General features: G+C 38.5%; 2 protein-coding genes across 2 annotated transcripts in view; both read right to left on the bottom strand.

Moving 5' to 3' along the window:
• Window positions 1–506: 506 nt before the first annotated feature.
• On the bottom strand, window positions 507–2,728 carry LOC113681775 (protein YIPF5). The gene has a single exon (XM_027198891.2). The coding sequence runs from the start codon at window positions 2,632–2,634 to the stop codon at window positions 1,870–1,872; it is 765 nt and encodes a 254-aa protein (XP_027054692.1). The 5' UTR covers window positions 2,635–2,728; the 3' UTR covers window positions 507–1,869.
• Window positions 2,729–3,559: 831 nt separating this feature from the next.
• The window catches only part of LOC113681776 (proteasome adapter and scaffold protein ECM29), a 40,342-nt gene continuing 18,815 nt past the window's right edge, over window positions 3,560–25,086 (bottom strand). The window contains exons 21-58 of the mRNA XM_027198892.2: window positions 24,538–24,641; window positions 23,903–24,034; window positions 23,252–23,441; window positions 22,491–22,607; window positions 21,662–21,759; window positions 21,120–21,221; window positions 20,483–20,686; window positions 19,686–19,745; window positions 19,447–19,501; window positions 18,633–18,747; window positions 18,268–18,309; window positions 17,629–17,746; window positions 17,075–17,163; window positions 16,411–16,492; window positions 15,694–15,773; window positions 15,029–15,134; window positions 14,551–14,598; window positions 14,051–14,172; window positions 13,715–13,748; window positions 13,369–13,443; window positions 12,992–13,045; window positions 12,262–12,321; window positions 11,502–11,591; window positions 11,339–11,405; window positions 10,836–10,927; window positions 10,585–10,651; window positions 9,755–9,886; window positions 9,356–9,418; window positions 8,658–8,786; window positions 8,499–8,581; window positions 8,195–8,238; window positions 7,631–7,679; window positions 7,189–7,335; window positions 6,379–6,517; window positions 6,091–6,196; window positions 5,173–5,285; window positions 4,484–4,555; window positions 3,560–4,110 (exon numbers count right to left, since the gene is read on the bottom strand). Coding sequence (XP_027054693.2) covers window positions 3,959–4,110; window positions 4,484–4,555; window positions 5,173–5,285; window positions 6,091–6,196; window positions 6,379–6,517; window positions 7,189–7,335; window positions 7,631–7,679; window positions 8,195–8,238; window positions 8,499–8,581; window positions 8,658–8,786; window positions 9,356–9,418; window positions 9,755–9,886; window positions 10,585–10,651; window positions 10,836–10,927; window positions 11,339–11,405; window positions 11,502–11,591; window positions 12,262–12,321; window positions 12,992–13,045; window positions 13,369–13,443; window positions 13,715–13,748; window positions 14,051–14,172; window positions 14,551–14,598; window positions 15,029–15,134; window positions 15,694–15,773; window positions 16,411–16,492; window positions 17,075–17,163; window positions 17,629–17,746; window positions 18,268–18,309; window positions 18,633–18,747; window positions 19,447–19,501; window positions 19,686–19,745; window positions 20,483–20,686; window positions 21,120–21,221; window positions 21,662–21,759; window positions 22,491–22,607; window positions 23,252–23,441; window positions 23,903–24,034; window positions 24,538–24,641 — 3,632 coding nt within the window. The 3' untranslated portion in view covers window positions 3,560–3,958. The remainder of the gene's footprint in view (window positions 4,111–4,483; window positions 4,556–5,172; window positions 5,286–6,090; window positions 6,197–6,378; window positions 6,518–7,188; window positions 7,336–7,630; window positions 7,680–8,194; window positions 8,239–8,498; window positions 8,582–8,657; window positions 8,787–9,355; window positions 9,419–9,754; window positions 9,887–10,584; window positions 10,652–10,835; window positions 10,928–11,338; window positions 11,406–11,501; window positions 11,592–12,261; window positions 12,322–12,991; window positions 13,046–13,368; window positions 13,444–13,714; window positions 13,749–14,050; window positions 14,173–14,550; window positions 14,599–15,028; window positions 15,135–15,693; window positions 15,774–16,410; window positions 16,493–17,074; window positions 17,164–17,628; window positions 17,747–18,267; window positions 18,310–18,632; window positions 18,748–19,446; window positions 19,502–19,685; window positions 19,746–20,482; window positions 20,687–21,119; window positions 21,222–21,661; window positions 21,760–22,490; window positions 22,608–23,251; window positions 23,442–23,902; window positions 24,035–24,537; window positions 24,642–25,086) is intronic.

Below are 25,086 nucleotides of genomic sequence, written 5' to 3'. Positions count from 1 at the left end.
ATCATGGATTACTTTGATCAACTTCATACAATGCAGCCCCAAGGTAAATGATTTTCAAGATCAAATAGTGTTCAATGTCCTTTCATTTTATCCTTAAATCACAACTTCAGAAATACTTCTCAACAAATAGGAGTAAAAAAACACTGTAGTTGCCAAACTCAGACAACCTGCTGTTCATAACTACCAAAATCTTGGTGCAAGCTTATTATTAATTTTCCTGACCATTACCTGACACCTTGATGCAAGCAGCATTTCTGTATTCTTATCGACAATATCAAATTTGCCAATCAGATTGCAACATTACTGCCAATTGTTGTAAAAAACATTTTGATACAATAAACACAGTACCTAGATTTGTCAAAATCACTACAAGAAAACTCACAGTTTGAATATATTCAGCTCAACAATAAAAAAGTTTGGAAATAGGTTTTTGGCTTAAGTGGTTTGAGATTAAACGCAACATAATAAGACATGGTTTTCACCAAGTAATTGTCTGCACCCTAACGTTTGTTCATTCTGTCCATTTTAATTTCTCAAGTTTAAATATTTGGCTTTTCTTCCCTTTAAATTCATTAACTCAAAGTGTTTACAGATAGTCAAGGCTTCAAGAGTGTCTGTAAACCCCATAAAAATGTTCCTGTCTGTAACAAAAATTAGGCTAATTTTTGTCTTTCAGACATGATTGAACAGGTTAATTTTAGACTTGCTACCTTCTGTAAGTAACATCTATCAAATCCAGAAGTGATCAACATGCAACTTCTCCCTATAATATTCATACATTATACACCAAATGGGTACTGAGAATATTCAAATTTTATCAGGTTAAAGTTGTTGTTTAGATCCAACACCAAATTTCCAAATAACAAATTTACAAGGAAATGTGCCTACAACAGATTGAGGGGACAATTAACTAGCAGATCTTGGGAGACAAAAGACAGGTGATATCAGTGCAACATCCTAGGTTGTTAGTGCAGCTCTTTCAATGGAAACTTACTAAAAGAAGAAATAAATTAAAATAAACTTAGTAAGTGAAGCTGCAAAGATGCTCTTTAAACAAAAATTGATTCTCTGGCTACTACATTTGATTGCTAACAGTTAAAGTGTAGTGCATGGAATGGGAACGTTAGACCTAGGCATTGTAGACAGCATTCTTCTTGCCTGATGTAAATCATTTAATCCCCTTTGGGAGGACTTTGAAGATATTTTTAGATTTAGTTTTTATATTTAGCATAATAGAAGAAAATGTAGGCAAAATGCATAAATACTTAAATCAATTGGACAAACTTGATACCCTAATGAATAAATTGCTAATAATTGTAAGATGCTGCGAAAATGCATTCACAAACTACAGTTTTTGCTCTAACAGTCCAAAGAGACAATATAATTTGAATTCAAGAACCCCCTTGAACCTGACAGTCAACAACTGTTCTCATGTAATAATGACAACATTTTCTCCATGAGCTTTTTTTGCCCGAAGACAATGAATAAACCTTTCAAATTTAATACAATAGATAGGTAAACAGATTTGGAAAAAACAAGGTGAATTCCTAGAATATGCCTGCGTAGATATATTCCTGAACTCAAAATTGGCACAATTAGCCAACAGAGAAGTGCAAGGTCCACAGTTTAGAGAATTTACTTTCTGGAGTTGTGAGCTGAAGTGTTATAATTCACTACATATCTTGACACTTGTCTACAAGTCGATTTGGATGTAGAAGACTGAATCAAGTTTCCTCCTTGAAAAAAAATTGCCTGGTATCCAACTCAGATATTTTTTTGTTCCATTGGCAGAGGTGGGGAAGGGAGGCAGAGACCATATGGAGTTTTATAACTTTATAATTACAATCAGAAAGATTTTCTTGAACAGACTCAAAACACAGTCAGTAGTGCAAAAATTCCATACACTAGGGCACAAGGATATGCCACCAAAGGCTGTTGAGAATCCATTGCAAGTGCTGTTACAAATAGTTTTGATGATGACAAGCTACACCAACCAATTACAACTGCTGTGAGAATTGATCCGAGATATCCCTGAAGTGACATAACCAGTGACACACCAGACAGTCCCACCATGGGTAGTAGACAGTAACCAAGGACACTTATAACACATCCAACGGACACTCCAGTGAGACTCATCAAATTAAGAACAATATACATGGCCCCACATCCCAGCGCACTGAAACCGTAGATATAACCAAACTGAACTTTACCATGGAGTAGCAGGAAACCTCCAAATGCCAGACAAAACAGTAGAGGTCCTGTGAGATCCGTGTCATCCATAATATGCGAATCAGTCGTTTTAAACGGATTCAAAACTGAAAGTGTCTTCTGCCAAATATGTTCAAAGTTGATCCCTAACTCTTCGAGTAATGGCGGTTCATCGCCAAAATCTGTGCCATGGGCTTCATCGACTTGCGTAATTCCTTGATTCATGTTCCCCGTGTAAGGCGATTGAAACTGATTGCTTCCATTGTAATAGTTGTTGTAAAATCCACCGTTCGAATTCCCTCCGCCATTTTGAGGGCCGTAATTTTCATACGGCACTGACGTGTTTTGATCGTAATTCGTCGCGTAGAAACCATCCTGATAGAATGAATTATTACCTTGGTAGTAAGGATTCTCGTAACTGGACATAGTTCTTTTAAATAACCGCTGTGATCGCAGAGATTCGTCACCCTATCTCAACTTTCCGAAGGACACGTTTCAACTTGCCGGTCCACAGAGCGCATGACCTTTTAAAATTACCTCAAACACATTGCAGGCGTTCAATTGAAAATGGCAGGCCTAGGGTAGGGTGGTGGCTATTTCTTTGTATCTACGGCCCCCATAAACTTGGAAAAGTACACTGAAAGCGGAATACGTACGTAATTTTAACGCCTTAGGTTTTCGCACCAGTCTCGGTGCGAGTTCAGTGCGTCGTTGGCGGCGTTGCGTGACATTCCACAGAACAGATATACGAAGCCTCCACCGGTGAGGAATTTCCCCCGACTAATGTATAAAACATTGCTGATCCTAGCAGTATGCAAGACGCGTGTCATATGATGAACTTCGTATTGGGCCTTGCTCACCATAAACACTATGTGGCTCAGTGTTAGAGTGGTTCAATTCCTCATAGGGACACTAATTTCGTTTGTCCCACGCGCTCGTGACATGACGAAAAACATCTTCCTCTAAGTGAAGTAATGTTCATATTAGAGGCGTGGCTTAGGGACTCAATGGGGTTAACCGATAGCCGTAAAACGGCCCAAACATTTAGCCGTTAACCAAAAAATTGACAAATTTTAACCGTTGGTAGTAAAAAAGTTAATCGTAACAAAAGATTCTGGTGACAACGATGGAATGCTATTACCTGTTACCCAGAAAATAGCCATAATTTTAACCGTTAGCCGTAAGAGCCATCATCCCATTAAGGTCCTGTTTAGAGTACTATTTAGTTCGTTTCCAAAGAGCAGTTCACCTTTGGCGGAGGATTGCTTGCAAATCAGCTCACTTTAATGGCATAAGTGTTTCAATGGAGTCAACACTACCCATCATAAAGGACTACAAAGACTACTTGAGCTCAGCGATCGTGATAATTTTATTATCTAACAAGCTGTTTCAATGCTTCGCAGACTGCATTTATCTTTGATTTTATCAATATGGAAACAGAAACAATATTTTTTTCTTGATTGACGTAAATTTTTTCCGAAAGCGATTTTCTAGTTTTACACAAAGTTGAACCCTTGATTGCTTCAGTTTTCCCAAAGGGAAAATAAATAATTGATCGATGCAAACGAGCGCGTTTTCACCTTCCTATCCGACTAAATCGATCGAGTGCCGGCTAAACACGCTTGAGTGGCCAAGCGCAGTCGCAACCCGCGGCCTCTCGGTAAGTGCAGTATCTTTGAAAGGTGGTCCATGTCAGATTGCACACCATTCACGTCTTCACTCCGTATTATAACTGGACGTGTTTTTAACGCTATGAACCAGAGAAGCCAAGAGAGAGAAATTTGTTTTTAAGTTCTAGGGCTTTATCCCGGATGTTAGGTTCCTTGTCACTGTAAACGTATTTCAGACTGTCTAATATAAGTTCCTTTAGTTCTTCCGTCAGCAGTGATAAGCGGATATGACCTGAAAAAATTAATGTAAGAAACAAGTTATTGATGATTTTCTAGGGAAAAAAAGACTGGTATGCTGCGCCAGCGGGAAAGTGAGAGACTTTCCTGATTACAGAATAACACGTTGCCCAAGGCAATTAAACTACAGAAGTGCATTTGAAAAGTGGTCATCTCGAGCACTAGCCCACCCTATGAAAAGAGGGCAGGAGATAATTTTGTTTGACTTAATTCCCTAAGGCGGCGGCACAAACCCCACGGGGGGGGGGGGGTTGGGAGGACAATGTGACAGCCCTTATGCACCTGTTGGCGCAACGAGCAATGATGATGATGATGAAATTCATTGAAATGACTCTTCTCTACTGGATGCTTAGACTAAATCAGTTAACCTTGTAGAGCTGAGTGCATTGTCTCTAGAACTTCAACTGATCCCAACCGCACCGCAGCATACTTCTTAACCTCTGTGAAAAAAATAAAGCAGCAAAACACATTAAAATATGTACATAAAAGGGAGGGATTGAAACGCGCTATTCAATTTACTTATGTTTAGGTGTTTTAAGATCCTTAAAAACTAACGTAAGTTCAAAAGCTTGTAGCACTGTTGATTTGTCGAGTTGAAACAGTTTCTAACTTTCTGAAACAGCATCTGTCATAGTCAGGTTATTTGCTGCAGAAAATTCAGAGCTGGGCAATTTCAATGCGCTCCCACACCGCCCAGAAGAATATGACAAACTACAAGTTACCTTGAGGGACAAACGTCGAAGACGGGAACATTCCAACCTAAAGGGAGCTATTTTCCTACATTTGGCTAGTTTTTAAGCGTCAGGATATTACTTCCACACCAAATAAAACCTTGAAATAATTATTTGCACGAGCACACAAGCACCAAGAGGTGAGAAAAACCTAAGATTATGGAAAGGAAAAGATCAAAAGGGTTTACAGACTACGATCTTGGAAAAAAAAGGTTCTTTGTCACTCCATATCCCAAAAGACTAGGTGAACCATTTTAAAATACTAGAGCCATATACGTATGACACTCATCTAAAACAAATTTTAACATCATTAAAATCAAGCAAACCTAAACATTCGCAAACTGGTGGAACAAATTGTCCGAGGATGTTTCTTAACATAGTTATTCTCTCGATACTCTCTTCTCCCGAGCCATCGGGTGTTCCATTGACCCAATTCATCCTGGAAAATAAAGAACAATGAAAAAAAAAAGCAAAATAAAAAAGTTGAAAACTACCGTTTCCACAACTATAAATAGAAAGAAGAAAAGGGGCCCGTTTCTCCGGGTTCAAAAAGTTTATTTGCAGTTTTTATTCCAAGATCAAGAGATTGACACTTTTAAAATTGTAAAATTATCGAGATCAAGAAACGAAACAGAATAGACTTGTTTTGGAGAATTAGATTTTAACTATTATTTCGGGCGCGTAAAATTAGCGGGCCTTGGCTACCGAGCCAAAAAACAGCAAAACGAGGAAGAGGGAAACAAACTTTAAGGAGTAAAACGGAACGGAATGTAACGAAAAAAAAAAACAGAAGAGTAAAATGTGATGTATTAGCAAACACGTCCAAAACGTGAGGAAGAAAAAGAAAATGGACAAGAACATATAAATACCAAAAATAAAATCAACAGCTACAACTTCATGATTTTAGAAACACGAAGATCTCTGTTAGGCAGGTGAACTCGAGAAGTTTTTGACAAATATCCTAAAATGACTTATTTAAACTTACTTCGGTTTAACTGCAAGGTTTGTTCACGTATGATCAGTTATAATCAATTTCGCGGTTTGCAGTTTCATTTGTAGGTAGAGCAACAAACATCCACAACCATGTCAAGGCGCTCCGTACAGTTTTTTAAAAGTGGAATTATCCGACGACAAAAAAACCGTTGGCGTCAATTTACTCATGTCAAAACCAACTGCATAGCGGAGTGAAGCTGCTTTACCGTAAAATCAGCAGCAGCCAAAGAAACGAAACAATTTCCACCAACCTTTCTATAAATAATTTAATGGCTGTTAAAACCACGACTTGAACTTTCCAAGTGTTTGAAGTAAGGGCTGCAGTAAGTATGGAACAAAAACGCTCTCCGTGTTTGTCTGTGAAATGAAGATGAAGGAGAAAAATGGTTCAACTGTGGTAATTTCTCGTTACTCTATAAGGAATATAAGCGGTCACATTGGCTGGTCAAAAACACCAAGCAATGTTAGCTGGCAGCTAATATTACGACAACTACGATTTTGTTACGATGCGTAAGCTAAAGTGGGAAAAGAAACCTGACCTTGGGAGTCGGTGGAATTCTTTGGCCACGCCTGTCCCAGACACTCAAAAGAACAAACCAAGAACTCTTGATCCACTTTCTTGTCCTTCTCTTCCTCGTCTCCATTTTCTTCCTCGCCTTCTTCCTCCTCCTTTGGCTCCTGTAAGTTGGACAAGCAAAACATCCAAGGATCATTGATAATTGAGTTCCTCACAGTCAGAAATTCAAGCATACATTTGCAGCAGGATTAAAAGGCGAGTATTTGAATTTAACGGGAAATGTAACTCTCAAGTAAAGCAATGATCTTTGTAAGTGAACTGAAATTCAAGCGATTGCAGAAAAGAATTCTGAGGTGAAAAAAGAGACCGTGCTTCATCGGGCTTATTATAAAGGGTAGTAGAAATTTGATTAAAACCAACAAAAATGCCATTATCTTTCATATGAGCTTTGAGTCAGTATGTCAATTATACTACATCCATTTCTTGATTTGAAAGACGAACAAATTTTATAGCATGGAAACTAAATGAAGCTTTCAAAGACAAGTATATACATATTAATATATTAATATATTTATTTATTTATCTATTTTTTAACGTCCCATAGAATTGAAAAATAACAACACTAAGGTATGACCATTCTGACAATAGTATAGTAACATTATCATTTTGCTATTTTTGGTGAGGAAGGACTAACTAGAACCATGAAGCACTAGACGAAAGGGGGGCCATTTCTGAGTTTAAGGTAACTGTTCACAATTTTAATTTATCGGGAAGAATCTGTCAAATTGAAATAACCTCTGGATGATAAATGGCGAACCAACAGAATACTTACAGGAGCTATAATAGGAAATAGAAGTTCGGAGAGTTGTTGAAATCTATCGATAGAATATTCCTGGACGATTTCTCCGAAGCACTTTAATGCAGCTCTCTTGTACGTTGGGTTTTCTTTTTTGCATTCTTTGAATATCGAGTCAAGTGCCTACAGAAGAAGCACAATTTTAACACTTAAAATTGGAAGTGAAACATCAGTGAAAAAGTTTGAAGATCAACCACATGACAAGACATTCATTCCCGCATCATATTATATTCATACACAGAACCCTCAAGTATTGGAGCCGTGGACACGGCCATGTAACAAAGTGAAACATTATTAGGCATGAGGTAAAGATAAAAAGTATAAGTTCTTCACAAATCAAATATGGAGCCTTTTTTCTTGACATATGTCTGTGTTCTGTTGCACGTCACATGTAAATCTAAACGTCGTCTTATCTTACTTCCTCAATATCTGGATCAACTCTTGGAGACGAGTCTTGTATTGACTTCCTATCATAGAGACGCAACGAAAAAAATATTATTTGTATATAGTGAAGAGAAAAGGGCAGAACTAAACGTCAAAAGTTCATACGACTCAGTTTTAGTAAGAGCTTTTTCTAAACAAACATGTTGAAAATATAACTTTGCATTAATAACAACCAAAGGGCGCCTATAAACTGTAAGTTCCTGAAATCAACTGTCGTCCGATTATAATAGAACCACAACCCAAAAGCCAACCAGAAAAAAGGGAAATGCCAGAGGGAACTAATAATAACTTAAAGTAAACATGCATGATCGGATTCTAACGTTGGAATATGCAAGTAACCGAAGAAGGATTGGTTCAAGTTTAGCGACTGATTTATTGAACGGTCCAAGGTTTTTAAAAATAGCACAGAAAGCAGCAAAGCATAACCAGATTTAATGCAATTTTGGATTAACTTTGACACCCAGGTGAAAATAATCGCTCATATTGCAATTTGTCATGAATGCGATTCTCCCTTCGTATAGGAGTCTGAGTGCCTTACCTGCACTTGATACAAACACATGATACTGCGGAGAGCAGAGATTCCTAAACAAAACATAATCGTGCAAAAAGTATGAGTTAAAACGACGTAATTCACAAGTTTACCATGCTACTTGTAATAATCCACGTTCGATTAACAAGACGCAAGACAAGATAAATCAAGTCTGAAACTGTGTCTTATACACGATGTTAATTTAGGTTTCAAATACTGAAACCAGTATACCACATTGGATACCGTACGTCACAACCACAACAATACCATTTTCTTCAGAAAATTAATATTTTTGAGAAACACGCGCACTTACTTTGCCCGTCCATGTTCTCCCAGATAATCCGCTGACCAGAGAACTCAGCAACTTACCAAGGTTAGGCTGACAAAGAGAGGAACCTAGAAAACAGAAAGGTGAACCTCTGACATCCAGCAAGGTTCATTTGTTAAAATTCGTAACAAGCGAGATCCTTACCTAGCTTTTGCGCTACGGCAGAAATCGTTACGGCGGCTTGGGCCCTAGTTGCCCATGACTGTGACGTCAAAGCTGGACACGTGATTGATACTATTTCATCCAAGTACAATCGAATGCCCGCTTCGGTACCTGACGAAAACGACAAAAACAAAAAAGAGAAATGATAAAATCAACACTCGAAAACGGCGAACAAGTTGGCAATTTAACCTTTCTTGATTCATTCAACAAGCATGGAAGACACGTATCGTACAGGTACCCGCTCCTTTTTTTTCCTCGCTTCCACTATTGTCAGTTACTTGTCACTACGATTCGCACCTATTAAACTTCTTACACTTGGAATTTCTACCTCGTCTGTAAGTCTATCCGCATTTGACATCGTTTAAAGGTTTTCCTGCACTTTGCACTGTCAACAGTTCTTCGTACGTTTGATTTTTAGCGTTAGGCATTGCTAAAGTTCATCTGCGTTTGCCCGCAACTCGTTTTTACTCGCAGCAACACTTGACTGAATAACAGCCGCCCTCTGCCTGACACTGTTTAGTGTTAATTTGGTGTCTCAAGATTTAATGTTTGCCCGTGGTCCAGTTGAGATTAGTTTATTGCTATTATCATACGGTGTTGCTTTAGACTAGTCATAGCTTTAAGAATAACCAGCATTTTCGCATAAATTTGCACAACCACAAGAAAAGCAAATCACTTACCTGGTGTGTTCTCGAGCCAAATCTCCTCCCATAAGGAGTCGTTGGAACTTGAACTGCTGCTTGCTGTAAATGAACATACTTCATTAACCTTTACTCTACGGCGCTCTCTGATAGGTGTAAAAACTTAAAGCTACTCTCTCACCCCAATATCGTTTTGGCATGAAACCACCCCCCCCCCCCTCCCTTTGCTTTTTTCTTTTTAGTTCTAATCGACGTTTCTAATGACAATTTTTTTTAGTTTTACGATGCTAAATACAGATGTACAGCTCTGTAAGAATCACCTGGCAAATCATTCATCTACAGAACGGAAAATTTCACTTTACAAACATTTGTTGTCAAATGGTCGTTTGTTCCTGTAACTTGGTACATCAGAACTACCCAAAAATATTCGAAAAATACCTGTTGCCTTCTTGCCGTGCATGGCAAAAAAGACCGCGGGAAGGGCCTTAGCTGCGTGACGTTTCAACACATCCGGGGAATAGCGTGACACAGCTTGAAGAGCAATACCGCAAGCTAACCTCAAACCTTCATCTGAAAGTAAGTGTTTAAAATAACAGCGTCTTTAATCGATTTTATATTTAATACTAAAAAATAAAACTTGGTGACCGGTTCTAAGGCAGCGTAGAAGAAGCGATAACGTATTAGCTAACACGATGGACTGAGAAAAAAAAAACTGGTTTGATGCCCTTGCAAAGTCATTGAAATGTGCTCTTGGGCGAGACACGCTAAGAAATAACAAGATAATTTTAGATGAGTCTACTAAAACCTAACACATTTTTAGGAGGTTTTTCCGAAACCGATTTAAAATCCCCCTCTAAGGATTATCTCTCCTTAATAAAATAGCTTTGCTCGAGCTGTGTGTATTTTTCTCCCAGGTAGTTGTTAGGTTTGTGATATCGTTGGGTATTTTGTTTGTGTGTGTTTCTGAACCAAGCACGCTATTGAATTTTCAGTGATTCAGCTCCTGGTTAGCCTTCTTTGTTTTGTTTTGTCTTTTTACTCTCAAGGAAGACTGTGCTCCTTTTTGCTTTTTAATTCGCTAACTAAAGATTCTTCCCTTTGTTATTTGTGTTGGGGTATAAAAGATTAAGTAGTTTAGAAGCAGTCATTAAAGACGATAGAAAGTGTGAGCGAGAAAAAAAAAACGGCGATTACGTTGGTCAAGGGAACGACATGGGTTCCAATGGTTACGCGTCACTAAACTTGACTTACAGAAGACCAACATTTACCTTCCTTTTCAAAGTACCATTTATTTATTTTATCGAGAATTTTCTCCACGGTACTGTCCTTTGCGACCTGTGTTTAATCAAGATAGAAACAGATGGTCACAATTACGTGGCAAATAATAATTACTAGGAATGTTCGCTGGTGGACAAAATAAGAATCTCTTCCTATGACAACAACATCAATATTTTACACTAGAACAATAACAAACATGTAAAGAACGACATTGGATTTTTTATAATTGATGTGGGTTTACCTTGACCAGATGACCTATAGCTGTAGCGTAAGATTTTCTGACGGAGGCGCTGCGATCGCTCAATCCAGACGACAATGCGTTGAGGAGTTTCGCTGTAGATTGACAAAAAAAAAGAAAGACACCAATTAAATAGGATTTTCGATATATGCAAAGTTTCTCTCGCGTAAACTATTTTGGGCACTATATCTTATTTCCCCCACCCTTCCCTTCTCTCTAATCAGTATTTGCTAGCTCATAAGTGACGTATCCTGTACATCAAAACGCTTTCTTACTACAATGAAAGTCGAAGGCCAAGTGGGTGGGGTGCGGTGGGGTGGGGAGTGGCGGGATTGACATTTGGGTGCAAATTGTTCTAATGTCGAAAGTTTGGTTTTGTTTGAAAAAGGTTATGTTCGAGACTATGAAAGCAATGAAAAAAATACCACGGTAACATCAAGTGTAAAAAGTAATGAACGTTAGAACAAAATAATTACTTTTATTGAGATTCGAAAACTCAGACTTACCAGCCCATGGAATCAGTTCCTGGGGGCACTGCATAGCAAGAGAGACGACGAAACTAGCACATCCTGCCTAAAAAATAAAATCAATTACAAGTTACCCCTTTTTTAATATAAATACATAAAACTAACAAGGTGTGAAGACAAACATAGAGAGAAAAACTACTACCTTTGTTCCCAGTCCAATTCCGGTTCGTAAAAGGTCGGATAGTCTGGGTACGAGTTCTGGGAGAACTGTTTCGTCCACATATTGCACGCACTGAATTATAGAAACAAAAAAGTGAGCGAGTTTAGAGGCTGATATGGATATTAATAGATTAGTCAGCTCGACATACCGTCAATGCAGATAAAAATGAACACAACTCAGTTATCAACCTGTGAAAGTAATTGATGCCTGCAGCCAAATAAGCATCTTCATTTGATAAATAAATTTTGCAGAGTTTCACACTTAACTAAAAAAACGTGGAACATTGGAATGGCTTACGGTTCATGTTATACTCCCATCTATTCAAACGTGTAAAAGGGTACAGTTTGATTTGCACTGACGGAAGATTTTCGGTAAACAAGAATACTCAACTTTAACTTTGGCCCAAAACTTTAGTAAGAGTCTATTCTGAAAGCTGAAAAATCTTTTTTTTAAGCCAAGGCAAACCTCTAAGGTGTGCCAGGATATCTAGACCTGGATAGCTAATTCAACTTAGAAAAAAAAAAAAGAGAGAGGGAAAAAAAATTTCACAGATTTCTATCGTGGAAATACGTTAGGAACACGTTTGCGTGAAATGTGATGAAGTTCGAAAGGATTACGCAAAAATGTCAACAAATTTGTACAACAAAATGTTGAGAATGTGTTGCTCACCTCTGGTAAAAAGTACGTGAAGTTTTGAGAAATACTATACCTGAAAGGTATCAATATTTTGTTTAACATTTACCATGTTGATTGTTTCCATCATAGGAGACATCTTAGAGGCAGCAATTCGTACTCCTTCAAGCTGAAATTAGAATGAGGGCATAACTATCAATTCACCAGTGCTAAAGAGTTGATAATGTAAACAGCCCTCCGTATAGAGTTTCTAACGCTGACGTTTCGAGCATTAGCCTTTTGTCAGCTTTACAAACTCTTCAAGGTGGCCACTTTACATTATCAGCTTAGTTGAGGAAACCAAATGATCTTGCGATATTCCCACCGACGTAGTACCACAGTTTCCTCAAAAACTATGTTCTAACCGAGATTTGATATCAGACATTAGTTTAGCGTTCATAAATAAATTTTAAGAGTTTGAGGACAAAATCATCAGATCTCAAATCCGTTACGATAAACCAGTTTATCCAGAGGGATGAGGTTGAGAGGTTAAAATATGTTAAGTCAAATTCAAAATGTTTTTCTTTATTTTAAAGCCTTATAATGCAACTTCAGATAAAATCTTTGTTGCATGAACAGTGTGGTATCAGCATTTTGAAACTTTCCGTATCTCTATGCTGAAATGCGTGACTGGTAGTCAAAGGGCGGCTATACTCTGTGATGGCATTTTTATCTAAGTTACTCTATGTGTAATCTACATTTGTGATTTGAGCTGCAGTCAGATTAAACACAGTATACCAACATATCATTGAACTAAACTCGATAAATAATGAGCGAATTCTAGGTTTTTACACAATTACCTTCTCTTGAACGTCTTCACTTTTATGCAGTTGCAGACTCAAGTAGTTCATCGACTGTTTGAGCAAAATAGGAAACGATCGTTAGAGTTTCTTATGTTTCTTATATGCCTTTGACGCTTAAATAAGTCTGAGCCTCTCTCTAGAGTGGCCACTGTCTAACGCTTAAAGTTTGCAACCCGTTCCCCACTCCGCCATCCCTCTCTGAAAATCAAAAAGCCCCCGGGCGTGTATTTGGGTGCTTACGGGAAATTGCCGAAGCAAAAACACAGTAAAGCCAAGCAGAATACACATTACAATTTTCTTTCCATAAAAGTCTATCAGTACGTTGTCAGATACAGACTGTATTGCTGGGCTGGCATAAAATTCAAATTTCAAACCTGGTCTTCCAAGCCACTGAGTGACTCCAGGAGAGCGATTACCAGCAGTGGAATGTGAGGTTTTAGCAGAGCACCCTGTGGGAAACGAAGACATTTGATAAATAAATAGCTATAATCGAAGCCAGCTTCACTGCTTTTTATAAGAGAATATAATACTCTCTCAGTATAGTTACAAGATCTGTTCGAAGTCGTTTTCCCGCCATAACTTAACGTATCCGCCATGGGTCAAGTTTTTCCCGCCGACACATCCACGTGAACCATGTTATTGAAATTACGACGGTTATGAGGAGCTAAACCCCCTGTCATTAGAATATCTAAAGACAAAAGAGCGCACAAAGGAACATACCGCATTCTTGCTGATCTTCACTATTGTAGAAAGACTGTACCAACAAAAAGAAAAGAAGATTTTGCATTCGATCCGTTTTAACCGTTTGACCTCTAAGAATGACTAGCATCTAATTTCTCATTACAATATCACCCCAGAATCACACATAAAGGTCATGAGAATAAAGGAAATGATCATCAACTAGAGAAGCTATTGATTATTAATCAAATTCTCCCTGTCGACACCCTAGAAAATGTATAGTTAATAGTATGGAGAATATGATTACTGATGGCGTTCACGACGAAATAACACAGTTAACTAATCTATCAAGTTGTACTAATTGGATAACGCCGTTACCTTACAGATCTGACCTCGTCTGCACTGTTCGCCACTCCCTTATGTAACAGAGTTGGAAGGACTAATGCGATAGCTGTTTCACCAAGCTTGCCTTGATTTATATCACAAACACGAATAGACACCTGCACAATCAAGTCAAATTAAGAACTCACTGCATATCCCCATAAACATAGTTTCCACTGATGTCTCCGCTTATTACGTCTCAATCGTCCGCGAAACCGTCGAGAGTCCAGATAATCAACACACTCAGAGAAACACTGGTTTCCATTAAATCTCCTCAAATGCCTAGCAATTGCTCAATTTAATTGGGAGTCGTTCAATAATCGAAATTAACTGATATTAACCGTTTATTTTGAGTCAAGGACAACTGTTATAGAAAACGAGTTACTGAGGAACAGACTAGCAGTCTGTAATAACGTAAATTTCAAAAGATAAAAGAAGTTATCCATGCCAATCAAGTTCTAAAACGAAATGACGATGACGTCACCACAAATTCATACCTTACTTAGGGTCCTACACGCTACTTCGGCTGCCTGTCTGACAGATTCCTGCAAAGTAACCACTGAGTTTTACGTTCCACTTCTTTACATTACTCCGGATGCTTTTCACGGCAACCCGGGCGAAGTCATTTGAAAGAGTAACCTTTTGCAGTAAAATGTTAGCATTTACAAGAAAAAACAATATTCAAGGGTGGTTATTTTCTTGAAAATATATATTATTTTGGAACCCCAGTCTAAGAAATTCACGTAATCAGAGCTTTCAATAGCTTTTCCTCTAAGCGGCTGCAGATAGCGTAATAGGCAGTTTCGCCGTTAGGCAAAACCCAAACACGAGAGCCTGCTCGCTGGCTCAACAGACGGCGGTGAGAGGTCTTATAGGCGGAGGTCTCGTAACCGGCTTTTATTGAAACTCATGAGTAATTCGCTTAACATGAAAATCTAGGAGTTTTTCTGCCATAAATCTTCATTTATTACCAACCTTTATGTCATCTCGTGCTCTAAAACACAGCTCCCAAAGCTTGGGGAGAGACTCGAGCATGTCCTCTACTGATCGACCGCTGAGGAGATCACTGAGAGCCATGCAACTGAAAATAAAAACAACGATGAGAACTTTTTAAACAAAATGCGAAACACTAGACAAGTAAAGGGAATAGAAGGTGGGGCTGGTAACGGACAATCAAGCATATAGACAGACCGACAGGAAATCTAACCAACCTACTGTAAACAGAAAAGTTCAGTTTTTGGTTTTCTTTTTGTAACAGTGTCTGACTCATCTTAAAGTTCTGATAGATTTACTACCATTATTTGAGCGCTTTACGACATATTTCATAAACAGTAAACAATAAACTTAAAAATCAATTTTCGGTGATGCCATCGCTATTTGAACCCTCACAATTCGCAGTATTATCCGTAAAAAAAACCCCTCCAAAGCTGAAAGTAAACTTTAAACATATGAACAAAGGGGCTAAGTTTCTTAAGAAACTATGGTGCTGCGTAGGTGCAAGGTATACCAAGGTAATTTGTCTGTTGTTAACAGCCACCGTTATGAGTTTCTAAAGCTGACATTTCAAGTGCTAGCCCTTCCTCCTTAGATGTGACGAAACGCTAAAGCTATAAGTAAATGATCTTGGCTTTTTTTCCTACCTGGACTGTCTTACCCTCCATATGTTACTCTCTAGACTTGTTTTTAAGTCTTCTAGTATTTCATTCACGTATTTATCCACCTAAAACATCAAATGACATCAAAACTAGGAATGCGGAAATTTTGAAAGCGTGACTTTATTCCAACGGCTAGCTCTATCGTCCATACTTAACCGGGTGAACTGTCCTCAGAGGACGGAGCTTTTTGAAAAGGCCCCTGAAAAAACCGGATAAAATTCGAAAAATACCACTTTGCGTTTTCACTAAATTAACAAAAAAAAAAAACGGATTTAATGGTGACAGATCCACTTCAAACTTGCAACTAAGTTAATATGCAATAGGTAAATCTAACTAAGTTCCTATCACCAATCAATTCCAGTATACCAGGAGGTGTTTAGTCATTCTGTTAAGCATTCCTTTTCTATGGATACGCACTGCTGAGGAAGCTGTAATTACCGCTAAGTGAATTTGATTAGCATACGTTGTAGTTTTCTTTTTTCCTTTTTTCTTTTTTCCTCAACGTCAAATGGGAGGAGCGTTAAATTAAGCGGGATACACGAAAAGGAATATACTCCAAAAAGGAGGAAAAAATGCCCTTCAATTTTCCTCCCTTGAACTTCAGGTTTTATCACAACTCCCGCTTAGCTTACGCTTCTTCCGTTTGTATTAAAAGAAACAGAGAGTGTTTTGCAAGCTAGCCTACGACTTAAATAAACCAACCGTTTTTTTTGTCTCTGGTACGAGAGCAGCCCAGATGCTGGTCATTGCTTGTTGTATTTTCATATTAGGATCATACTGGTACCTGGAGGGTAGAATTACAGGAATATACTTCTTCTCTATTTCCACACACAACACACTGCGCATGTCACATATGAGCCTTGTAAAGGTGACAGAGCGGCAAAATGAATGCGCATGCTCCGCTACTCGAGCAGTTTGAGATTTCAGGGCTACGATTCTTCTTCTGCAAATATAAGCTGACGCGGTTTTTCCTCCGGGAAAACAAACTCTTTCTCCGGGCGGTTTGCCCACTGAGGCGGCGATGACAAGAAGCGCTAAAGCAAGAACAGGTGCTAGGAAATCCGTAGTCATGTTACGGCTGCTCCGCTTCAGTCACTAACTTCACACCTGTTACCACAGTACGTTTTATGTTGAGCGAGATATGTGACTGAGATCGTGACAAGATGAATGAATTTCTTGTAATACCTTACGGTGTTCAACATTTGTCCAAAGGATGGATTTAAGAAACAATCTAAATATTCTATAAAGAGCATAGCCATTACACGGTCCACTGCTTCACAGCATCAGAGACCCCTTACGAACACATAGCCAGAAACAAAGATCGCATGTGAAAATACTTAACATGAAAAAAGTAATTTATGTTTACCTGAACAACTTTGGTACAATCTTAGGAAGGTATGGCTCCAACTGCTCACTTGAGTGAGCAGCTATGGATGAAAACCCAAACGTTGCACCCTTGGAAGAAAAGAAGAACAAAAACATAGAATTTTAATTTTCTATTTTCTGGATGTTTCAGGTGGTCAGAGAACGTTTGACCTGGTTTACATGTAATTGCCCCGATTGCTTGAGTATCACTCTGGATGATTGGGATCTAGGCGATCGGTGATAACCAGGCCTAGGCAAAACCCAACAATCGTAAAACAACCTAGACATGGTTATCGCCACGTAGCTTATGTGGAAGTTTTCATTGGTGCTGCTTCACGGGCATCTCGTAAGCGAACAGAGGAGGCTTCTCCAACCATCGTATACGTTACGAGAGGCCCGCGAGTTCATCGGTCAACAGTGCTCGTAGGAGACTGCTCACAAGTGACTCGCCGCCTCCTAGGTATTTAGAGAGGCACTAGCCTATGCCCTCTGACGTATTACATTAATCAAAAACAAAATACGAAACAAAACCAAACTGTTTAATTCATACGATACCTTCCGGGAGTTCCACAGAGCGTTTTGATTTGCAAGGTGCATAAACTTGTAAACAAGGTCTGGCTGGTTTAGATCACTTGCAATGGAACATAACTCCTTGTAGGTGGAGACTCCGCTCCTAAAACGTCAAGTGAGATGTGAGGAAGAACATAATAACATGGCTCGTTCGTTAGTCCTGTCTAATTTCTGTTAATCCGCCATGGCATTCATCCATAATTAGTACACCATACCGCAAGTACATAACATGGTGTGTGCAGTTACATTTACGCTGTAAAGCGTGCTCCCCTCTAGTTTGGCTACGAATTGCTGCTAAATTTTCCCAAAATCAATGGATGAAACTAGCGAAGGATAGTAAGCAATTATTGGATGAGGTTAAGTAAGATATCATTAATTATCAAAACCGAGGTCTGAGTCAGATAACACAGAAACGAGGTTTGATCATTCATGCGAAAACCAAATTCAATAATTGTTTTATTGCACATTTTTTCTGGACTATTTACGTTAAAGTGCGTTAATTTTGGATCGTTTCAAGAACAATGATGAAAGAGATGATCCAACGTGTTTTGTGTCCATCAAAACTTCGACAGAATAACAGTGACGATATCAAGATCGTTATTAATGGCAGAAGACACCCCCTACCCCTCAGAAAACTTGGTTTCACCGGTGACGTGCTGGACTGACCTGAAACGAAGAAGACAAAAGAGTTTTAAAAACGAGAAAACAAAAACAAAAAAAAAAGCAAAGAAAAAAAACTTTGCAACTCCACTGACGCTTGAGGAGCTTACAAAAGTCTAGAGAAGTTATTTGAGCCACGTTGCGGTTTCTTTTTCTCTTTTTTTTGTTTGTTTTTTTGTTTTTTTAAATGGCGAGGTTCACAGTCAAATTTTAAGCATAATTAAAGACACTTTTTGAACAGTTACGTCATCATCTAATGCCTATAGCTCTTTTAATCTCAGTATCGTTACAGAACTGCTCGTTAATTATTAACTCAGTTAAGTGCTCACCTCCTACCATTCGTCAGCGTATCAACCAATAGGGAAACAAGCTCTTTCTTGCTCTCTCCGTCGCCATGTTCGTATACTAGACCCAGTCCTTTCGAAGCTACTTCTTGAGTGAGGTCTGGAAACGAAATGAAAAAATGCGAGTTTAATAATAATAAACCACAAGTAAACAAATTCACGTGACAAAAGTGACAGGTTTTTTTTTGGGATGATAACAGGAATAATAAGCAATAAACACAGGCCACAAGCTAATAGAAAAACGGCTTTTGCAGGCGCAGTTAAGGTAAAGGTTACTTCGTCTATGTCTTTCTGAAAATGAGGTATTCCGCATTTGTTTTTGCTTTTGAGACGTCCATTTGCATCGTGACAAGGAAAAACGAATCACCTGTTTCAATATTTTCTTAATTTCTATCTTTTTCGATAAAAGATCTTGGGTTTCCTCTTGAAAACTTGCAACGTATTTCTGATCTGTGTGTTGTTCTGGGTGATGCAGAAATTAATATTTGCCGGTAGGTTATCAAGACTTGTGTCGGAGGTCTTTTTAATCGTTTTATTTGACGTCATGGTGATGAAAACATAGGAAACTGACTAATTGGTTCATCCCTTAACCCTTAAGAGTGACTGACATCTAATTTCTCCCTACAAAATCACCCCTGAATGAAACATTAGGGTTATGAGAAATTAAACAAATTCTCCGTGTCAGCACCTTGAGAAATGCACAGAGAACAGCATGGAGAATAAGCAGACTGATGCTCGGGTGTTAAGGGTTAAGATATCAGATAAGTAACACATCAAAGCGTTAAACACTCAGTCATACCGTCTGTTTCTGCCAACATATTCATGAACACCATTTGGATTTCTTTAAGGTTTGCCTGTAAGAAGAAAAAAAGATTATACAGCCTTTCACAGAATACACCCAAGACTAACAGAATTAAATTTTCGTAACATTTCCTCTTTAATAGCCTAATATAGATCCTCAAAAAATGGAAAAATAAAAAGATAATAATAGTTAAAAAACATTGAGAGAATCATGATCAGTGGAACAAAAAGCCACACCTGAACAACTTTGTGATTCCCGGAATACTTCACAAGTGACAACAGCCAAATGCAAGAAGCCTGAAAGAGAAAATTGCGGTTATGAAAGAGCTTTTAGAGCGAGTGTCGTCATGCCAAACACAAAGTAATCATGTAACCCACAACGAATAACTTGATACACGAGGAAACAATAAGAACTCAAATTAAAACAAGCAAACTGCTGCAAACGAGTGACACCGCAAATAATTTAAATGTGGTTTTGGTTCTACTCTCCCAGACGTAAATAACTGGGACACTTCCCCATAACAATGTCTATGATGTTCTTTCACCCCTCTCCCCAGTCCACTATTGTTAACTGCCCATGTATCTAAGCCATCTTGCTGAGCAACATTGTCTTTGGGAGTGTAATTTGCATCCGAGGGGGTGGAAAGGAGGGACCGAAATTTCTACACAAGCCAATCGCAAAGCGCAAGGAAGAGGACTAAATGCAGTTTCGGTTTACTTTCAACTCTAAATTGAAAATTGCTGTATAGTTTAAGTAGATAATAGCTTCAAGGATCGTTCAAATTTCAGGGGTATGAATTTCTATAATCATTCATATGCACTGCATGTGTGCAAAAATTGCGACTTTAATTCTATGGATTTATGACTTTCTTCAGTCAGAAAAACAAGCTTGTGAATTCTCATATCAATTCAAGAATTCCAGACTTAGTAAAAACTGTCCGTGACCTCCGCCTTTTTTTTTTTTCAATAAGTGTCACTCATCTACAGAAACCTAAGGCTTGGACAAGTCTGAAGGTGGATCAAAAGAAACATACTTGTCTGACGTATGGGGTGGGACTGGTTGCATATTTGTTGATAATCTTCTCAGTAAGTTCCTGCATGATCTCATCTGTCTTATCAAAAGCAGTACTTGCAAGTTGTTCCACTACCCAAGGATCACGGGCAACCTGTGACGTTCTGCCTGCCCCTGCACATGACAGGGCCTCCCCTATAGTGAACTGCACTTCTACTTGCCGGATCTGTTCAGTAAGGAAACAAAGACTGGTTGGTACTGTCTTACTGTGACAGAGCTTTTCGATTGAGTGTCATCAAACGAAAACAAAAGTAATGAAAACGGTAATTCAGAGGAAGTGAATATGCCCCAAAAGCGTCAATGAGAACTAAAAGTAAGAACAAGTAAACAGCTCAAACCACTGGAAAATGCTGGTGACCAATTCCTGTTTGGTTGTAGTTTGCAACTGATTGGTTGAAAAAGTGGCGCAAGTTTTCTGTTTTACAATCACTGACCAAAGTAAAGCGAAACCAGTGCTATTCCGGATTTCTTTTGACATTCAATTGAAATTGGTTCTATTGGTTTAATGTCAAAAAGGAACTAATTTCTCATTTGTGATAAACTCGGTGCTGGGAATTGTGGGTTTCGGTGATCATAATTATTCATGAAGATAGCAGCACCTTGGCAGCTTCACACAGGCCATCAATCAGTTTCTCATGATGCGGGAAATTCTCATCTCCAACCATAAGAAAACCAAGGGCATGGGCGGCATGTTCCTTGACCTGCCAATCAATAGTCCATCAATTAGTTTGTCAATATTCACATCTACCAAATTTACAAGTCGCGACTCAAATTGTTTCCTTGCAACTGACCAGAGGATGAAATAATCTGGCAAAAAAACAAAACAAAAACAAGCAAACAGAACAACAAAAAGCTCCAGATATCGATGGGATAATTTGATGAGTTGATCAATGAATGGCTTGCTCACCACAGACTCGCTGTGACTCAGTGGTAGAGCATCGGAGCGCGGAAACCGAAAGTCTGAGGTTCGATTCCTCGTGAGAACTCAGAATTGTTTCTTTGTCCCACGCTCGTGATAAGACGAAAAACGTATTTTATTTTTTACTGAGCTCAAAACTCACCATCTCTCTTATTCTATTTCAATCAATCAATGTTATGAATATTGTTCCCAGAAAGATCAACACGTCATTGACTGAAGTACCTTATTCTCCTTTGAGTTCTCTAAAGTGTCAAGCAGTTTTTCAACTACTGACAACTTGCTAACATGATCTTCAGTGGCTGATGGTCCAGTTGCTACATCTAAATATTAAACACAAGCAAAGTTCTCAGAGAATTCCATTATCAAGAAGTATTCAGACATATTTTTAAGGTAACTGTACTAACTTATTACCTACGACGGAAATAATTCAAGCCTTGAGAAAGATGTGAAACGTCTGACCCCAAACATAGTGTCGTGTCACATCGAAAGCAGAATCTTATCATGGGAATTGATTGGAATGATGTGCATGACTGTTGAATATGAACATCACAAATTCTTGTGAGTTGTGATTCTAAAGTCGGTGTTGTAAGAAACTTTACAAATACAAAGAAGAATCGAGTCCCCCGCCGGGTAATTTGATTGTGAGAAAGGATACTTTTCTATCTCTACCAAAGACTAAGACTACAATGAGTGGCAAATGAAGTTGGCACGCTTCCCATAGGTCGTTGGTCGACAACGCGCCATTCAACATAATGAACAAGATCTTGTTATTCTTCTCTTGTAAATTACTTGAAAAACCCTCTTTTTCCCGGACAATGTAAAAAAAAAAGAAGCATTTTGCTAACAGGAAATGAGTCACCATTATGTACTGCAATGGAGGAGACAAATGGAAGTTAAAGGAAAAAATTAAAAAGTATTACAACATGCCAGGACGCCCAGTTTCTCCACTCATTGTAGCAGCTCATGTGTTACAAGCGTTCTGTGCGCCGCTAGGATCAGCAGCGTTAAAAGCTTCAAGAAAAAGAAAAAGAACGATAATAAATCTCCTAACCTTGCTCCATCTTTTCGAGTCCAGCGGGAAGAGGAAGCGGTCCGTTTCGACCGATCTCACCAATAGCATGACAAGCAGAACAGCTTATCAATGCATTTCTGCTGTTCAAGAGTTTCACTGCCAAAATAACATAACAATATTCTAATTCAACATCAAGGTAACAGAAAAGAAAAAAAAAAGTTCTTAATACGCGATAGAAACCACCACTTTAAAAGAAACTTTAAAATATTCGTTCCTTAAGATAGAAAAGCCGAAAAAAAAAAGGCATTGCTGCCCAAAAAATGAGCATGGTCGGCTATGAATTGAGAAGAAACCACCACGTAGCTCCTCAAAACGAAGTTCACTTTTTTTTGGTTGGGCATCTGGAAAAGCTAAAGTATCATGAATAACCTTACTTATCGAAGGTAAACGGTTTACATTCCTAGACTGATAAACCCGTATTGATGTGAAAAGGAAGGACACTTAAGGTATAGTCCTCGAAAGACTTACGGGAAGATCAAACGGCCTTTTTGCAGGCAACTTTTGCTTGGAATTCCTCGCATACTTATCTGAAATTCCCGTTTATGAACGAGGAAAAGCATGACTAGAAAATACTTTTCAAGCACCAATTTTTCTAATACAGTCACAGTTCGCAAGAGAAATTGTTAAGGAAATTGCAAAAAGTTTAATTAAAGGATATTCTTCCAAGGACATTTTCGTTTGTCGTCAAAAACCTCTCACGTAACACTGTAGCATAAATACGGAATAAAACTGTATCAAACCTAGTTTTTCCACGCTGCTTGTCACAAGCTCCTCTTTCGTGGCTACAGATGCAACATTCCCGGAGTCGTCCACCTCCATATCTTCTAACACCAGGTTTTGTTTGCCTGCAGATTTTAATGCCTCCTGGTAAAGATGCCTGGCTATGACGAAGCCCAATGTGCTCGCTGATCCAAGCTGCATCTCAAACAACTAAAAGCATCGCGTGAAGTATTAAGATTAGTTTAGCAAAAAAGGGAAAAAGAAAGATGGGATTTTTAAGAAGAGGAGTGACTGCGCGGCGAAAAATCCCCGAACTTAATGGATGACGCTTACGATAACGGAAAAATATTCAACTTCATGAAAACGCTGAAAATAGTTGTTTTTAACTTAATTTTTTCCCCCAAGGTTTCATGATTATGGAAAAGTGGGCCAAATCAGCGATCATTTAACATGAGTGTCTAAGTTTTAATTAAATTATAAACATTGTAAATATTTTCCACTCCCTTGTTACCCTAAATCTTATAAAATCCTGTGGACAAAATGCAAATAATTGACTGAACTTCCGATCAAACTATGTTTGGGAGACGTCCAGGAGATAATCTTTTTAAGTGTTTTACCATTTCAGTGACAAATTCATGTCGTTCTCTGAATTAACCTTGTGTTTCACCAACCTCACTATCAAGCGCTGCAGAGAGTTCCTTAATCACATTCGTGAAAGATTCTTCCCCCATTGTACAGGTAACAACTGCCAATAACTGGCCGGCATATTGACGAGCATCCTCTCTACTTGAAAATGTAAAACTCTACAAAACAAAACAAAAGTAAAAAGATTAAAGATAAAGGTACCGGTGTTAGTACTGATAACAACGAATACTGTGACTCTAGAGTTTCTTTTAAATACTTACACTGCGTACAGGCCCCATGTTTATCAACGTTAAGTTGTGAGTGAAATGTGAATTGTTATCAATCGCCAAGAGTATCTGGAAAACTAGGCATTTCCTAACAAGTAATAGTGGCAGAGCATAACCAGAGACTACTACAAACGACCCCATTATAGCACATGATAACACATAATGACACTCTCTTGAGAGTATGTTGAGCGTAAATCAGACCATTTTGGACGAAACCAAACTTACTTTTATCCATAAAGGGGGTAACTTGCTAAAGAAACGGTGGTGCTGCGTCGGTGGAGGGGTGTAACAAGATAATTTGGATTTATCAACTGAGGTGATAATATAAGATGGCCACCGTATAGAGTTTCAAGCTGACATTTTGGGCGCCAGCCCTTCGTCTAACGGAGGGTTACCTTTATCCAGTCGAGTTTCCCATGAAACATCCTTGCCAATTTATTCGGAACAACAGACACAACCTGGAGAAGACAGCACAGAGCCACAGCGTGAAGATCAGATCCTAAAAGTTATAAATAAATAAAAAAAGCAAAAAGTAAAAGAAATGATATCAAAATACAATAAATTGATTCACAGTAAGATTAACCCTTTACACCCAAACATCAGAAGGCATATTCTACATACTGTTCATTCTCTGGACATTTCTTAAGGTGCTAACATGGAGAATCTGTTTAACAATCAAGAGCTTCTTTAGTTGGGGATCATTTCCGTTATTGAGTGACTCAGACCTTGGTGTGTGATTCAAAGTTGATGTTGTAAGGAGAAATTAGATGCAAGTCACTCTTAGGAGTCAAAGGGTTGCAACAGTTTGGTTAACAGTAGTATTAATCAATCTGTGCTGAAACCGCGAAGAACTAGGCAATTTGATTTGGATGAAGATAGGTTCGGAAAGTTAGATAACTCTTCAGAATCCTACAGCGGGGTGAGTGTTGTACTTTTATTAATTT

This window comes from Pocillopora damicornis, chromosome 11 (genome assembly GCF_964200805.1).
Source record: "Pocillopora damicornis chromosome 11, jaPocDami1.2, whole genome shotgun sequence".
In the NCBI taxonomy this organism is placed as follows: domain Eukaryota; kingdom Metazoa; phylum Cnidaria; class Anthozoa; order Scleractinia; family Pocilloporidae; genus Pocillopora; species Pocillopora damicornis.
This window is presented reverse-complemented; position numbering and strand designations above follow the sequence as displayed.